Here is a 12592-nt window from a genome sequence, read left to right on the forward strand (position 1 = left end):
ATTTTAATTATTGTAAATATTGATATGTGTACATGAGCTTTCAAAAATGTATCAGCTACTTTCGCATGTAACTTCCTATTGATCATCGCTTTATTTTCTAATATTTTTTTACAAAAACATCAACATAAAATTTGATATATATTATGAAATACATACACATTTGACTTAATTATAATAAAAAAATAAATATACTTCATTTTGAATTTGAAGGAATATATGTAACTCAATATACTCACAACATGAATGATTCCACTAATCCAATTTATATCTAAAATTATAGATTTAATTACGATAAGAATATATAATTTTATAAGAAATAGTAATTTATTTTATAAATATAAATCATAGAACAACTCAAAACATATTTAAAATGAAAATAAAATATTAACTAACTATTACAATTTAGTTCTTTTGTAAAATTTATATATATGCATGAGACTTCAGAATATTATCGTTTCGTTATATTAATTTATGTAATTTGGAATTAAACACTTTAGTTTATTTTTTTATTTCATTCTAAGCACAATATATCTTAAGTTATACATAATCTTCATAAAATATATTTACATATCGAAGAAAACAACCACCTAAATGCAAACAAGAAATTAATCAAAATTTTAAAATATAGAATAAAAAATACTATAGTTGAATTCATATATGCAATCTAATTTACCGAAATGATAATTAAATCGACTGAAAAACAACAAAACTGATTAGATAAAACATATATAAAATCATATGTATAATTAAAGTAATATAATATTATTAATATAAATGATGCATATAAATTATAAATTAATTTGAAATTAAAAGTAAGTAACAATCAATTATTATAATATATTTAATTTAAAAATATTTATACCCGTGCATGAGCATGGAAAAATCACCTAGTTGAGTAGTATTTTACCATCTCAACGAAAAACAAAATGCACCGTTTACATCAACCGGATTTACCGATTTGGTTACTTCAGATTATTTTACATTCCTTAAGTCATTATATAAAGATAAGCAATTTATGTAGCTTCTTGTAGGAATAACTAAATTCTGCATACGAATACAAAACGGGAAAGTTCAAACTAATTGACAATCCACAAACTGTAAAATGCCATTGTCCATCTCTGACATTAGCATGATCAAAACATGCACAACAAATATTTGCTTATTCTCCCTTTGTCAAAAAAAAAAACTCTTATTCTTCAAGTGCAGCAGCATTTACCAGACGTTTTCTTATCTCTTCCAATTGTTCAAACGACAACAAAGTGAATGTTTATATAATTACATATCCAAGCTTTGGGTGAATGTTTACTTCTTGTCATGTTATGTTCCAGTATCTAACATTACACCAAAATTATATAAGCAAGAATTTATTTATATACTTACTCAATATAAACTTATGGAATCCTATTTGATTACTACAATATAAAATCACTAAAGTTAATCACCCTGGAGTTCAAAGATGTAGATAAGAACAGTATTGATTCCTTTTATTTGATCCTAGTAATCAGTCAACTCGAAAACCGACTCAGATAATTACATTTTCTATTATTATCTGACAAAAGGAATTTATAATGTATATTACATGGTAGTTTCCTACTATTTTCGAATTAATTATATGGAGTTTTTGACCCCTTAGATTTCAAACTTAAGCTTAGCATATGGGTAATGTGTACATATATTTATATCACATGTTTAATTTTCAGTTTGATTTCTTAGTTAGGCTTTTAAATACAAAACACTGAAGTTTTTCAAACCACTCCAATTTTGAATCTGAAAGAAAACATAATTCGAATTTGAACTCTTTATAGTTTTCAAATTTGATTTATGAAATTTGTTTCCAAAAAGAATCTAACACCAATGGATATTCTAATACAACCAATTCATATGGTCGTTATATAGACTTACTACTAGGTGTTTTGTCCGCAATGCAGGCTTAAATATTTTCATAATTTTTGAAAAGTTCTTTGTACACTATATTTTATACTAAAATAAATTTTAAAATAACTTAATATTATATTTTTAATTATATAATTAAAAATCTATTTGATTAATATTTAATTATGTAATTTATGTATTTAACTTTTTCAGATAACAATACAATATATATATATAGAAATTATCTTTTTGTTAATTTTATTTTTAGATTTTAGATAATTAAATATTCTATTTTTAATTATATAATTAATAATTTTATTTGATTAATATTTAGTTATATAATTCATGTTTTTAACTTTTTACTAAAAAACTTTTTCAGTTAAAAATACAATATATACAGAAATTATCTCTTTTTTTAATTATATTTTCAGATTTTTGGATAACTCTTACTATTATTAATTTTAACCAATTATCTAATCAAATAAATTAAATTTTCGTTTTTAATTTTTAGTTTAGTTATACATTTTATTCATTAAGGGTATAAACGTTATTAACCACTCTAACTTTTAACGTGAGAGATTATCTAATCAAATAAATTAAATTTTTGTTTTTAATTTTTAATTTAGTTATACATTTTATTCATTAAGGGTATAAACGTTATTAACCACTCTAACTTTTAACGTGAGAGCTCGATTCCAAAAATTTACTTCGCAAATAATAGTATAGATTAAGGGTATAAACGTTATTAACCACTCTCACTTTTAACGTGAGAGATTATCTAATCAAATAAATTAAATTTTGTTTTTAATTTTTAGTTTAGTTATACATTTTATTCATTAAGGGTATAAACGTTATTAACCACTCTAACTTTTAACGTGAGAGCTCGATTCCAAAAATTTACTTCGCAAATAATAGTATAGATTTGTCTTATTCATAATGTATAGATAATTGTGAATGTGAAATTTTCATCTCTGTATTTATCTTAGCTTATGTTTCGTATTTAGTAAAGAACTTATGGAAAATGACGGCGAAGTTGACATATACGCAAACAACTATCTTCCTATATATTAATTGAGAAGTCACTTTAGTGATTTATGCTGACATGTTGCTCATAGAAGAATTCTCCAATTAATTATTATAATTTTATTGGTTGATATTTTTCATTTTTATTTATTTAATTAAATTTTTTAAAAGGAAACTATTCATAGAATTACCAAATTTAATCTATGTTTCCAAACATACAATTAAGCATCTTAAATATAGATGAACTAACATAATTTGTTAATGTGGAAGCACCGTAGCCTAATGGTTAAGGTTTAAAGGCTTCTACACCCAGGTCTGAGGTTCAAATCCCAGGCTATGCAATTTCTTGCAGATTGCGCATTATGTGAGGTCTAGGTTTCAATTCCAGGAGAAAGCGATTTATAAAACAATTATACAGACTATGGAAGAAAGACTTACAAGAGATCTTCAACATGGTGCAAGTAAATCCGATCAGCATAGGTCTTCGTAAGACGGCTCATGTGATCCAGTTAGGCGTAGATCCTCATAAGGCAGGTAATATTGTCGGTTGTCGAATTGTCTATGTAATCTTTCTCATAATTTAACTCTAGAACTAATTAATACAAATTACCAAATAACACAAATGATATTACAAATAATGATTTATGGTAACTAATTGTAGAATTAAAGAAAGAATATATATGTTTTATCAATTTCTTCATTTTATCAATTAGTTATATATAATTAATTAAAATGCTTTAGCATTTTTTATAGAAATAAATTTAATGGTTATATATTATTATATAAAAGAATTATATTTGTAGGTAAGAAATTATTATAACTTTTATGTTTTTAGAGCTCACCCAAAACCGTTTACAAAAGATCTTTCATAATAAAAGTCTCCGATCATTGTATTAGTTATACTTGAGTTACACAAAAAAACACACTCTTTTTTTTTTTTCTCTCTTGAGAGCTAGAGTATTTTCGGTTTTTCATGTATTAATCTAAAATATAAAGTAATTCTACAACCAATTATCTGAATTAATTACAATATTCTTTTCTGTAATAGAAAGATTTTTAATGACTAAGGTTTATGTTTTTGAACTATTTTAAATCTCACATATCTTATAAAAATATATACTGAAATTTTGATTATCCAAATATTTGAAATTAAAAATTTAAAATTAAAAATTAAAATTAAAGTTAAAATTAAAAATTTCTAATTATTATTTAAAAATTATAATAGTGTAAAAATAATATATATTTTTTTATATAATATAACTACCCGTAAAATTGCGGATAAACACCTAGTATAACATATACACACTGACGTCATGCCATTGCCGCACACAAAAAAAAGAAGTCAAATAAGTAAAATATGTTACAATATATATATATATATATATATATATATACACACAATATTAAATAGTTATATATATATAATATAAAATCTGAAACAAAGAAAATACAGTTTAGTGCTCTTTTACAATTTAAAAAATAATTAAACATATTCCACCAAACAGAATTTATCATGTTGGAACAACAATCTCTGACTCTGAAAACTAAACAACATAAACATCATGTCTAACTGTAGGAGAAGACGTGAAGTGGTCTTTATTACTCTCTTCATAAAACTCCTCACTTCTTGGATCCCTACACAATGATTTTGTGATTCTTTAGATTATCAACTTTGCTTTTTGCTTCTCCAAGCTTTGACAACATCTTGTGAGATTGATTACCAGCTAATGCATTCTCCTCTTAAATCAGTTTGATCCATCTCTTTAGGGTTTCCACAAAACACTGATATATTCATCAAAAATAAAACAAAATAATGACCTGATTTTTAGTCAAAAGTCAGTATTGTCATTTGCTGCTGAAACCGGGTAATAAGAATGACACAACACACCTCCAGACATTACTTGATTTGCATCATTTTTTTGCAACGCTATTGCTACGTTATCTCCAACTCTCGCAATGGTGCAACCCTGAGAGCCACGCTCCAGAGAGCGCATGGTTCCTTGATCTGCCGAATCGGAGTCCCGTTGGCGTAACCATTAATTACCTAGCAGAAAGTTCCACTCATGTAAGCCTTTAGTTGAAGCAGTCTCAATAGTAATCTTAAACAATATACTGTAAGGCAAATTCATAAGAAAGTTTTCCGATTTAAAGCTAATGACAACAAAGAGAACTTGGAAACCCATAATGCCAAAACATAACTTGTACACGAAATAGTAGTTCGGTACCTTAGTTCCTGAAACTTGACAGAGTCAACTGCATCCAATAAACATGGACCTTGATACCTGTATTTCAACAAAAAATAAACCATGACATGAACTGTTTCAGATTTGCTAAATAACTGGAAAATTTCGGTTTCTCAAATATCTAGAAAATTTTAGAATTTTCACGGATATCCGATTTGATACATAAATACAATAAAAATTTAAAAATAAATGAAAAATCTAAAAATAATATAAATAATAATATTTCATTACAAAAGCAAATTATTATTTAACTTTATTAATTCTAATACCAAATATAATAAATTTAATACATAAAATATTGTAAAAATTATATAAACTATAATATATATAACTTATATATTTAATTATTTAAATATATGCATATATTTGCATATAACTGATCAAATCGGATATACGTTCCTAAAAATATTAGTATTTTTTATATGCCTTTTTTTACAGATATTGCAGTTTAGTATTTGATTTACTTCGTATTACAGATATCTGAATTTTTTGGTTCGATTCAAAATGGATAACGAATCGAAAACAAATTTACGAATATTTTGTCTAGCCTATCCGTAAATAATAAAAATAATACTATATGTATAATTGGACTTTCGATTCATTATCCATTTTGATTTGAATCAAAGAATCTGGATAGTGTGAGTTTTACTAGAACCTTACACGTGAGTTTTATATTTAAAAATAAAACGTAAAGTATATAGCGTGAACACATTTATGTAGAGTTTGGCTGAGAAACTCTGTACACATGACACGTCAGCGTGCTCTAAAATCGCCGTGAGGTTGCCACGTATCGATTATAGTGTGAATGCATTTATTACAAAATTTTTTATTTAATATATAAGAGATTCTAATTTATATAACATTATTATGTAACAATACTATTTTCATATTTCTTTGTATTTGTAAAAAAAAATATTTTGTAAACATTATTATGTAACAAAACTATTTTACATAATTTTGTGTTTCATTTCTAAAATTTGGAATTTATATGAAAATTAAATTAAAAATGAACCTAGATAATCGAGAAGATTTTTTTGGGATACTAGGGAAAACAACAAAACTTATTTTTTTAAAAGAAACTATAATATTTTGTACTTGCAAAATGATTTTGTAGTAAAGATCCTATTTGAGAAATTGCTTGAAATACACCAACTTGGATAGCATTAAAAAAATCAATTAAAGATGTCCTAACATTTAAACATAGTGTTTAACGATTATTGTTTAGGATTTATTATTTATGTGGTGAAATTGAATTTATAAACTTCTGTAAATATTTCTTATATAGTTATAAATGTTTTGGAAGGGTTAATTTTGTCTTTTAATAATAAATTTAAGATATTTCTAAAAATAAAATAATTTAAATGTAAATTTGAAAAATAGTATTAAATATGAAGTAAAGTTCAACTTTGTTGAAATTATGTTATATACTGTAACATTAAATTAGTTTGATAAATGTGTGTTCTCTTTGTATAGAACTGTGTTGGAATATTAACCTTTTTGACATATATAGGTCATTCATGCTAATGACATTAGTATGCATATAGATGATAAAAACGTGTTCATTGTTTAATGTATTCGTTAACATATATATTCATTTTGTATATATATGTATATATTGTTCGTCATTTATGGGGTGAGTAGGAGATATAAAACTTTATATATAGTGATTAATAAACCAATTTGGTCTAGTATTTCAATATTAAAATAAAATGGTTTTTTAACTCAATTGAATATATAAACGCTAATAATAGTTGACTAAAGCTTTATATATACGATACGTAAAGAGGTTAAATGTTTCATTTACAAAACGGTTGTAAATTAAAATTTAATCACTAATAAGAATTAGATTTGTGTTAAAAACTATTGACATAAGTTATAATTTTACATGATAAAAGCATTTAAAGTTGTGGCCTCTAAGAGATGGTGTAAATTTAAAAGTCACATTTGTAGTAAGTCATGATTTATGTGTTTAATAAATAAGATATTTTTAATTTAAAATTTTAATAGAAATGGATATTGCTTGCCAACAAAATCTTTGTAAAATGTATTTTTGAAAAGTAATAAATGTAAGTTGTTATTATCAATAAAATATTTTATATAATTTTTAATTTTTGTTCATAAATCGAAACTAAATTAAGTTTAAATTTTTGATTGTATTTTATGATAACTAAAATTTAAAGTAATCAATTTTTGGAAATAAAATTTAAAATGATTCTGAAAAGATTTTTAAAAGATATTGTTAGAATTTTCTTAAATAAATATTTATTTTTAAATAAAATTAAAGATATTTAAAGAAATTATAATTAAGTTATGTACATTTGATAAAATTTCTAAATAATGGTCCAATTTTGTGAATTCTATTTAATAGAATAAATGTTTCTCAGGTTAAGATTTTAATGTCTTAGACTGTATCACATAATTTGAGGTAAAAAATATATATGTGCAGTGAAAAGTACATTCTCTCTAAATGTAAGAAGATGTGTTATAGTTAGCAATAATGTATTACTATATATGTATTTCATAATAGTCACTAAATTTTATTAAGTTTTATAAAAAGCGGTATAGGCGGCCGGCTACGTGGCGCTTAAGCGCTAAGTCTTATAAATCGTGGTAATTATCTTCTAAATCGCCTAAATAATTATAATACTGTATAATAAATCATATATAGTTTATTACGCAGAAAATATAATAATTATTATTTTATAATAAAAATCTTACAAGACCAAAATAAATAAACTTTATCATTTATAAATAATGATATTTAATATAAAACATTATATGTATTTAGTATATTGTTATAATTTATAAGCATTTAAATCGCCTAACTAATAATCTAAGTGTTCGTTTAGTCATTCTAGAAATTAGGCGTTGAATTATTGTTTTCTTAGAGTATCATTATCCCTAAGAGACACTTAGAGATTTTTAATCATTTTTAATATTTTTAAATTGAAAAAGTGAGTTTAAGAGACTTAGTTAAGAGACGGGAAAATTTGTGTGGATCCATTGCAAGTCTCTTATTTTAGGCTTCTTAAAAAGCTTTATATATATATATATATATATATATATATATACTAGGTTAAGATCCGCGCCGTGCACGGGATGAACATTATATATAAAATAATTTTATATATTATATGTTATTACATATTCTGAAATAATAAATATATATTGAATAATTAAAAGTCATTAACTAAAAATCATTCTAGTGATGACACGTGACTACAAAAAGAAGTTAAAATACTTTTCAAATAATATATAGGAAATATATATATATATATATATATTTCAAACTATGTTTTATCCTTTTGCTAAGAAAAATAGTAGATTCTATTGGTATATTATAATAAATACATTATACATGTATCAGCACGTTTTAGATTTGAGACGTGTAAATTGCTCGGACTACTACCGCATAGCTTGACTAACCGATTGAAGTCGGTCAGTGTAAGCACGTGAGGCAGTTTTATGTAATAGAAGCCAGCATGTTAGACTTTGAGTACCGTCGAAAGTTTGCGAAAGGAATCAAAGGTTTTGTTGGGTCGCCTATCTTCGTCATTCTTAAATAAAAATTGATTAAACGAAACAAAAGATAGCGACCCCACAAAACCTTTGAATATTTTTTTTTTTTGAAAATCAAATGTAATGCAAAGGTCCTCGTGTAAATAACGAAACATTCAAAAACCTCCACTACCAAATGTAATTAAATAGTTTATTTTTATAGCACTAATGAAACGCAACCCGAGTCTTGTAAAATCTATAAATATAACGTAGTCGTACCCAACATTCGAAAAGGCATACATAGCTACAACTTTAGAAACATACCTCTTCTTGCTCTCTATGTCCTAGACTCTTATCCACAACTCTAAACGAACATGTTTCACGGCGCTGACAAGGCAGTTGAGGCGCTGCTTCGTGGCCAATAAAGCGCCAATCTCTTGAAGACGGTGCTCGAACACCGGAGGACAAGCTCAGTTTCAATCGAGCCTCTCTTCGATACCCTTCTTGATTCCTTCTCCTTTGCTATCTCTCTTTTTGCATCTTCTAACACTCAACCACACCGTGACTCTTCTCAGTGCAAGGCAACCCCCGGGACGGCCCGAAAATCTTCCAAGAAGTAATTGACTGAAAAAATACTAATAATAATACTTGTATATTGATTATTGGACGTTTGATTTGATCGTTTAGAATATTCCATGTTGAAGCAACAGCAATGAAGAAGAATGTTTAGAGCAATACAGCCATGATTCACCAACTCCGCTTCTAAACGACGGTTTTAGTTGGAGGAAGTACGGACAAAAGAAAATCAAAGCCTCTTCCCACCAAAGGTTAGAAAAAAATATCAAAACAGAGTATTACTCTGTTTTATTGAGTACTCTTGGTAACTAAATAATGAGTTTCGGACTTACTTGCACAGGTGTTACTACCGTTGCGCCTATGCCAAAGACCGAAACTGCAACGCTAAGAAGCGGGAGCAACAGATCCAAGACAGTCCTTCCGTTTATAGAACAACTTATGTTGGAAAACACATCTGTGACGTTAATGTTTTTTCGGAGCCTGATGACGATATTGCAAACGGTTCCAAGATGATTCGGTTCGACAAAATGGACCAAGCCATGCCTGACTCGGTTATGCCTCGACTCGCTCCAGTAGAACAGCAAGCAATTACAATCGAAGAAGACACGGACCAAATCATGAACCTAGAATTTGACATTAACGAGTTTTTGGTGGATGATGACCAGTTATGGGAGTATCAGTTTCCTTCGTTTTCTCCTGGATTTTTGGACGATCTTTCTGAGTTTGATCACAATCCTTTCCTCGTTTGATTGAACAAGCACCCTTTTCAAGCTTCTTCTTATGTTCACATTATCACATAGAGGGCAGACCATGTCCTACTATAATATTAGCTTATATTTTGGTGTGTGTTAGTTCATAGTTCGTCAAGCTGTTTTTGCGTCACCCGTTAACGCTGGTGTTGTGACCTATCTGTTTCAGTTTGATTCAAATACTGAAAACAACTACTGTTTTCTTTTCCCTCTAAATGTCAATATTCATTATAATGAAATTTAAAATGTCAATATTCATCATATAATTAGTGTTTCCTTGGCAAAAAAAAAAAGAAAAGAATAAAAAAACAAGGAGAACACAAGGGAAGATTGGGTTGTTGATTCACCGAATCCATAAAGACACGAGGGTACAGAATTTTCTCATCTGCCTTCTTGCCGTAATTGTGTTTCTTACATCTTCATCCACCGTTTTGAAGATGTGAGGAGTAGAGGATCCGTTGAGATGCAGTATGTTGTTGCGCTGTCCTCAGATATTGTAAATTCTTGAGTGTGCAGCAAGCATCGTTAGTGTTGGAGGTGCTGCTGGAGACGAATGTCGGGTCCAGGAAAGCAGTTCTCCCCAGGTGAGGATTAGCAGGCGATTAGAATCCAGACGCGCTAGTACCACCAATTTCCACAGAAAATAACATATTTAAGAAAAAGAGTTTTCAAGACTATTTAGATCATATCCCGGTTATGTATTATACCAGTTGGTTTAGCTTCATTTTACTAAACCAATGTAATATATAAACAAACCCATGTAACAAACTTTAACTAAGAAGCTTTAACTGAAAACATTCAATATGGTATCAGAGCCATCTATGGCTTCTTTGTCTTCAACATTCACGAGTTTTTGAGTTAATTATATTTCCGTTTCAGGGCGATGAGCTTGTTTGAGCTTTGATTGATATCTCTCTTCATCAATCTCATTGTTTTCCTGGTGATTCAACTCTTTCTTGGTGATTCAACTCGTTTCTGTCGTTTCGTGATTCTTGATTTCGTGTCTCTTCGCCTGAGCTTGCGATCTTCTTTTGATCCTCTTTTGCTTCACTTCAATCATGAGTTCTGCTGCTGCGATTCCTCAGTTCTTGGACCAATACGAGAATCCGTACTTCCTTCATATTCCCGGATCATGTTGGATTGGTGCTTTTCTTCTGGTGCGGATTTTCATTCTTGGAAGCGCCGGTTTGTATGGACATGAATGTTTGTAACAAGCTCGGTTTCGTCGATGGTACAATTCCTAAACCTCCTGATAATTATCGTGATGCTGGATCTTGGTTTAGGTGTATTGATATGGTTGTGACTTGGATAATGAACTCTATTTCTAAGAAGATAGCTCAAAGTCTTCTTTACATGTGAACTGCTGAATCAATTTGGAAGGATTTGTTGGCTAGATTCAACAGGATGATGCTCCTTGTGTCTATGAGAAAGAGTAACGTTTAGGGACTATAAAACAAGGTTCAATGGATGTCACTACATACTACACTAAACTTGTTAGGTTGTGGGAAGAGTACAAGAACCTTGTTGATCTTCTGGCTTGCACTTGTGGCAAATGCGAGTGCAATTCTGCTGCATTATGGGAGAAGTTACAGGAATGAAGTAGAGTGATGAAGTTCCTAATGGGACTAAATGAGTCTTATGATGCTAGCTGAAGACATATCTTAATGATCAAACCAATACCTTTTCTTGAAGATGTCTTCAACATGATAACTCAAGATGAAAGGCAAAAGTGATGATGTGGTGTTTCAGACTACATATACCAGTACACCACGTTACTAGTCTTTTGATTTTTTTTTTAAAAGTTTTCTGCAGGTTAAGCTAGCAAAACGCCTTGTGGCAAGTTCTTTCGCAGACCATGTATTCTTCTGTAACTCTGGAACAAAAGCCAACAAAGCAGGCATCAAGTTTTTGAGAAAGGTCTAGAGATTCACCCATCCTGAAGACAAAGAAGTCACCACAGGCTTCATCACCTTTACAAATAGTTTCCATGGTAGAACCTTAGGAGCTCTTTCCTTGACAAGCAATGAACAGTACATAACTCCTTTAGAAGCCATTATGCATGGGGTAACATTCCTGGAATACGGTAACATTCAAGCAGCCACTGATCTTATACGCTCGGGTAAATAAGGTGCAGTGTTTGTGGAACCTATCCAAGGAGAGGGCGCAGTCTACTCTGCTACAATGGAGTTTCTCCTGTCTCTTCGTTCTGCTTGTAATGCTGCTGAATCTCTTCTCGTCTTCGATGAGGTACATGTCATAGTGTAATATTTTGAAAGTTATTGACTAGTGTTGGACATTCGGGTTTTCGGTTTGGGTTATTCTATTTTCGGGTTATTTGGGTTGAGGTGTTTAGGAATCAAAATTTATTTTTTTTGGATTGGATCGGGTAATGTTAAGTTCCGGTCAGGTTTTTTATTAAACCCGAAGTGAAACCAAATTAAAAATAGTTCGGGTTTGATTTGGGTTTACCAAGAAAAAATGAGTTAAACCGTAAGAAGAACCGAAAATGTATTTGGGTAATTTGGGGTTTTAATTTTTGTATTTATAAATTATATTATATATATAAATAAAATTTATTAATATCTCCTATAAATTAATCTTGGAACATTACAACATGTTTTCGTAGTCACG

The 12592-nt window shown here is 28.6% G+C and overlaps 1 protein-coding gene and 1 long non-coding RNA gene across 2 annotated transcripts; one reads left to right on the forward strand and one right to left on the reverse strand.

Moving 5' to 3' along the window:
• Positions 1-2598: 2598 nt before the first annotated feature.
• LOC117132122 lies at positions 2599-4864 on the reverse strand. The gene is made up of 2 exons (XR_004455620.1): positions 4784-4864; positions 2599-4677 (listed from the first exon to the last, which is right to left on the reverse strand). It is a non-coding gene; the product is annotated as an uncharacterized LOC117132122 (long non-coding RNA).
• A 4146-nt stretch (positions 4865-9010) lies between these two features.
• Positions 9011-9961, forward strand: WRKY64 (probable WRKY transcription factor 63). Its single transcript, NM_001302011.1, is given in 3 exon segments — positions 9011-9252; positions 9341-9463; positions 9553-9961. Coding segments are annotated over 3 exon segments (774 nt in total).
• Positions 9962-12592: the final 2631 nt, after the last annotated feature.

Source organism: Brassica rapa, chromosome A02 (assembly GCF_000309985.2).
Source record: "Brassica rapa cultivar Chiifu-401-42 chromosome A02, CAAS_Brap_v3.01, whole genome shotgun sequence".
Classification (NCBI taxonomy): Eukaryota; Viridiplantae; Streptophyta; class Magnoliopsida; order Brassicales; family Brassicaceae; genus Brassica; species Brassica rapa.